At 35.0% G+C, this 5,224-nt stretch overlaps 2 protein-coding genes across 2 annotated transcripts; one reads left to right on the top strand and one right to left on the bottom strand.

The window, feature by feature from the left end:
* The first annotated feature begins 1,410 nt into the window (after positions 1 to 1,410).
* Positions 1,411 to 2,543, top strand: LOC135134022 (uncharacterized). The gene is made up of 4 exons (XM_064062588.1): positions 1,411 to 1,442; positions 1,522 to 1,727; positions 2,029 to 2,215; positions 2,488 to 2,543. The coding sequence occupies exons 2-4, from the start codon at positions 1,527 to 1,529 to the stop codon at positions 2,541 to 2,543; spliced, it is 444 nt and encodes a 147-aa protein (XP_063918658.1). The 5' UTR covers positions 1,411 to 1,442; positions 1,522 to 1,526.
* A 763-nt stretch (positions 2,544 to 3,306) lies between these two features.
* Positions 3,307 to 4,539, bottom strand: LOC135134021 (putative nuclease HARBI1). Its single transcript, XM_064062587.1, has 2 exons — positions 4,411 to 4,539; positions 3,307 to 4,354 (listed from the first exon to the last, which is right to left on the bottom strand). The coding sequence occupies exons 1-2, from the start codon at positions 4,455 to 4,457 to the stop codon at positions 3,307 to 3,309; spliced, it is 1,095 nt and encodes a 364-aa protein (XP_063918657.1). The 5' UTR covers positions 4,458 to 4,539.
* Between the last annotated feature and the right edge of the window lie 685 nt (positions 4,540 to 5,224).

The raw sequence follows: 5,224 nt of genomic DNA, 5'->3' as shown, positions 1-5,224 counted from the left end.
ATTTTAGTTAGCATTTAATCATCTACATGATATATGGATACAGACATCAGACAGACAGACAGACAGACAGACGGACGGAAACGGGAGACGTCGAGAAAACATGAAAGTGATCATTCGGCCAATGGATTCGATTACAAAGTATACTTCCTTAACTTACGCTCATACCTTTGTTATTTATTTTTAAATTTATTGCATTGAGGCAAATAAAATAAACCAGTAGAACACAAACAGTCTTAAAAAACTTTATCTAATAAATAGTTTGCAAGAAGAAAATATAACAAAATATAAGGTATTACGTACAAGCTAAGTAATTATTGACGAAAACCCTATTACATCCAAACTTTCATGTTTTCTCGAAGTCTCATGCCCCTAGAGTAGGAAAAATATGCCTTCTGTTTTTGTCTATCTGTCGTTTCTGTCGATTTTAATTAGAAAAATAATTTCCGAAACTATCAAACCGATTGTTGGCAAATTTTGGATATATGTTAGGAATATCATGTACATGGTAAAACGCTAACCAGAATTTGTCTATTTATCACCACCAATAATTTGATGTCGTCATTTCGTGATTAGTAAATACTATTTAAATGTTATAAAATAATATAGTCTTGTCTTGTGGTTTATGAATCCGTCATGATTTTAGCCAATATCTGGCTTGCGGACGAAACATGCACATGATGTCCGAGTATTTAAAACGTTCGACTTGAGCTCTGCTCTCGTGGTTTCAAATTCCATCCTCGTCGACATTTTTTAAGACATTGAATTTGTTTGTATGTTTTTTGACTTCAGGCGACTCTAAATAACTTTAGACCAATTTTAAAATATGGTACCAAAAGCAGCGTTTAGATAATATTGAACTTTACGATGTTTTGGAAACAGATTTTTGTCTACTACACAATGTATTTCTTCTCAAAATAGCAGTTTCAAGTTGAGTCGACGTAAACCACACTGGTTTTTGTTGTATTTACGTGTGTGCACTTTTTAACAAATTTGAAGTGTAGGAAACCAATTAAATTTAGTTACCGTATTTGCAGGAACTAATAAGAACTACTTCTTCGTTTTATTTTCCTGTCCTTAACTCAGTTTTTGCAAAGGATATTGAATCAATTCAAAATGTATTTAATTTTTTGTTCATTCTTTGGTGTAATTTTATGTAGCTGTATTAGGGGTCTATTTTGTAATTTATCGCTCCAGAACGATCTCGTTCCCAAACGATAATCGTTAGAAGCAATCGTAAAATCAGTTTAGCGAGATTGTAGAAATTTCCAATTTTATAAACACTATCGTAATCGTAAAGCTTTGAAATCGTTAGCGTAACGATGAATCTAATGTTTTTAGAATCGGTAGTATTTGAATTTGTGTAGGCTGTGGATTACGCTGTTCTCTGTGTGACATTTGTTTTGAAAGTTAGTAAAATTTTGTGAAGTTATAACTTATAGCATGTAAGTAAACAATAATTATGAAAGAAAAACATCAAAATAATCACACTAACACGAAATTCAGTTTACAATACGTTCACAGAAGCAATGGACAAACGTAAAAGGGCCCAGCGTATCACCCAACAGCAATACGAGCTCTATGTCCACGAGTTAGAGAGTAACGCCGATTTTAGGGCCCAAAAGTTCGTGGCAGACAAGCCAGATCTTTTGGAAAAGATCTGGGAAGGGTTGGTGGCCAAACTCAATTCTGTGGGAGGACCACAGAAAAGTGTTAAGCAGTGGAGAGAGGTATGTGTAATTAATCACCCAAACACTATTTTTAAAAATGTGTACTTTACTATAATTTATGCTACACTTAGCAATTATTCTGCTTACACCAACACCTACCCTTGTTTTAGATGAAGTGAACATAGTGTTTACTCATTATCAGTCAATTATGAGAACTGAGAAGTTTTATGTTTATAAATACTGTTACACTATAAACCATCACCTCTGTATTTTTTAGTACAACACCAAGAATATAACATAGGGCAATCTAATTATAATGTTACGTATGTCTGATACCCAAGTAAATTTCACTGTGTTCCAGAGATTTGCAGATTGGAAATTTAATGTTAGGAAGAAGGCGAGGAATTTACGACTGTATGAAAGAGGAACTGGAGGTGGAGAAGCTGCTGCAGGTACTTTAACAGACCTGGAGCAGCGACTCCTAGGTATTACGGGGAAAGTCGTTGTTGCGGGGTTGGTTTCGTTACCTGAATTAGGTGTACCACAATGTAAGTATAAGAAATATTTGTTTGAAAAATGTTGAATAATAAAACAAAGACACATTATTCGTGAAAAATATGGCACGAGTTCATGTGGAAAATTTTTTTTGGTATAGTTCAGCTAAAGATAATAGTGCATATAGTGTTTTGATTGGTTAAGTAGTTTTTAGAACATTATCTTCTAACTGCCCATTCACAATTGACATAAGGCATAAGAACGAGAGCATAACATAATTTACGTTTTTGGTTTGTGTCTGGGTTATGCTTATGTACGTTCACAGTGGACAGAGTGAACTCTGTAAGAATTGTTAAACTGCGCAAACGCAGAACAGAATAACTGCCGGCTAAGCATAGGCTGTGAAGTACCAAGTGCCACCTGTTAAAGGGAATTCAATAGCAGCATTGAAAAGTCCCTAGATTTTAACATAATTTTGACATAATCTGTGCACAAAGTTGAACTTATTTCAACTTTGTGTACGCACACAAGGATTACATAAAACGTTCATAAGCATAAGAATTAAGTTCGTCCACTGTGAATACGTTTGCGTATACGTTTTCCATCGTTTCAACTTTATATATTTATGTAAGCTTTATGTACTTGTTATGCCTTATGTCCATTGTGAATGGGCAGTAATACTTTGGAGTCGTAATCGTATTATGTATCTGTATCCTTTACAACAGCGTTCTTTCAATATTTAATTACATTTTTTTAATAAAGTCCTAGGTCATGGCAGTGAGAACAGTGTAGACTTTGATGATCCCGGTGATCCCATTGAAACCGATACTTTTCCCATACCTGCCTACGATACACCTCCTGCTGCCCCACCCAACGTCATTCCTTCGACATCCAAAGATAAACCCGTCCCAAAAAAAAAATATAAAAATAAAACGTTGAGTTCGTCACTAAAATCAGTCCTGGAAAAAAATGACGGAACTTTAGAAGAAATTAATAACAACTTAAAAAAATTGGTTGAGTTAAAAAAGCGGGAAGTGTTATTAAAAGAAATGAAATTTAAATTAAAATATCCTAGTGTAAATTTTGATGTTTTGGACAATTCTGTTTAATAGTTTAATTATTTTGTTTTAAAAAAATAAATATATTATTGAAAATGTTGTAGTATTAAATTATTTCTTGTGATGCGCCCTTCATGCAGTAAATTGTGTTCTTCATATTCCAGTTCTTCATTATTGTAGTTCTCATTGTCATAGACAATGTTGATTTCGTCATTTTCAATATTTCTTATCCGTAAGATATTGTGTAAAACAGCACATGAGTATATAATTTTCCCTGCAACTTCTGGTGAATAGTGCAGAACTCTGTCTTTGAGCAAACACCTAAAATATGATTTCAGCAGACCAATACAACGTTCAACACAGTTCCTCGCACGAATATGTGCTTTGTTGTAACGGCCCTCTGGTGTATTATCTTCAGCTCCAATGATAGGGGTCAAAAGAAACGGTGCTAAAGGATACCCTGAATCTCCTAAAAGCCATGTTGTTCTATCGCCCTGCATATGGTTGTTTCTCATAATTTCCTTAACATTACTCATCATCCAAACGGCACTGTCGTGAACTGACCCGGGAAAACGAGCATTGATATTTAAAATTTTCAAATTAGAGTCGCATATTAGCTGACAGTTTATGGAATGACTGTTCTTTCTGTTCACATACACTCTGCCAGGATGAACAGGATGTTCTGCAGGAGGGGGAAAAATAAGAATATGAGTTCCGTCAATGCATCCCTCTATACCGGGAAACCCAAATTTTTCGTAAAATCCCGCTTTCACGGCGATAGCCTCTTGCATATCTCTGGGAAACTGTATGTATCTTGGAGCAATTTCCACTAAAAGGTTTGTTACCTCCTTCAGAGATTTGCTGACTACACTTTGCGAGACGGCGCAGTGTTGATCTTTGCCCACAGATTTTTGGTAACTTCCTTGGGCAAAGAAATGTAAGGAAACCATAAATCTTACAACTGACGGAGTTCTTGTTGCCCTCCTTCCTCGTTCCATTCGCGGCAGTATTTCTTGAAATACATCCCTTGCCGCTTGCCTTGACAGTCGGTAGGTCTTCCTAAAGGATTCTTCTGGAACGAAGAAGGGGTCGTTTACATCTCTTAAAAACCGAGACAAATTTCTCATTCTGTCCCTGCAGTAAAAAAAATATATAATAACCTAATCCAAAAATACATTAATTACACTTACCTTCTCTCTACTTCTACCAATATTTGCACCAAAACGTTCCTCTCCATTGTATAAATATTTTTCTAACGTGTTCTGACACTTTTAACGGTCAACTGAAACCTATCGTTCCGGAACGATGACATTCTAACGATGCGATCGCTATCTAACGAGACGATAGTTGTTACAAAATCGCCATCGGTACCAAAATCGTTATGGAAACGATTATCGTAAGCTAACGATGCTCTAGCGAGATCGTTGAGAGTTACAAAATAGACCTCTTAAGCTATTTTTGCATTTCTTTACGTTTCCTGGAAGTTCGTCGTAAAATCGAAAGAGTGTTAGGTGATTTGCTTTGCTTCGTTTACATAGAGAGGTGATTAATAACTGAGTAATTTTAATATTCATTATTAATTAAGTACACACGTGTGTAAACTTAGAAATAACTGCATGCATGCAAATGGGTATTAGCTTACCGTCTCTCGTCTAAAGCAGGAAGAGATACTGTTTCCGTACCTAAGGCAAGTTGTTTGCGTAAGATTTCTGATTCAGTAATAACTAATTTCATTATTAACAGTTTTGTGATTGGTTTAATTTTAATAATGTCAGGCTTGTCTGTGAGAACTAAGGAATGTGTAGCCTGCCTAAGAACTCCACTATGCGTACATAAATACTAATTACATAATTAATTTCATAAAGAAAATCTAGCCTGTTACCAGATTCATAAATTTTCACATAAACAATACAGGTGTTAGCTATATACATTGAATTAATTTGAATATTAAAAATCCCACACTGTGTATTAACACTAATTTATGAAAAATAAAGTCCGTGTTTA

The sequence above is a fragment of the Zophobas morio genome, unplaced genomic scaffold, assembly GCF_036711695.1.
Source record: "Zophobas morio isolate AGI-343-1 ecotype UQ-CSIRO unplaced genomic scaffold, CSIRO_AGI_Zmor_V1 ptg000023l, whole genome shotgun sequence".
Classification (NCBI taxonomy): Eukaryota; Metazoa; Arthropoda; class Insecta; order Coleoptera; family Tenebrionidae; genus Zophobas; species Zophobas morio.
Note: the sequence above shows the minus strand (reverse complement) of the source record. Positions and strands in the feature narration are given on the sequence as shown.

Coding starts and splice junctions, on each gene's coding strand:
- LOC135134021 (XM_064062587.1), bottom strand. CDS start 4,457: ATGGAGAGGAACGTTTTGGTGCAAATATTGGTAGAAGTAGAGAGAAG. Junction 4,355..4,410: donor TTGGTAGAAGTAGAGAGAAG/GTAAGTGTAATT, acceptor TTTTTACTGCAG/GGACAGAATGAGAAATTTGT.
- LOC135134022 (XM_064062588.1), top strand. CDS start 1,527: ATGGACAAACGTAAAAGGGCCCAGCGTATCACCCAACAGCAATACGAG. Junction 1,728..2,028: donor GTGTTAAGCAGTGGAGAGAG/GTATGTGTAATT, acceptor ACTGTGTTCCAG/AGATTTGCAGATTGGAAATT. Junction 2,216..2,487: donor TGAATTAGGTGTACCACAAT/GTAAGTATAAGA, acceptor GTACGTTCACAG/TGGACAGAGTGAACTCTGTA.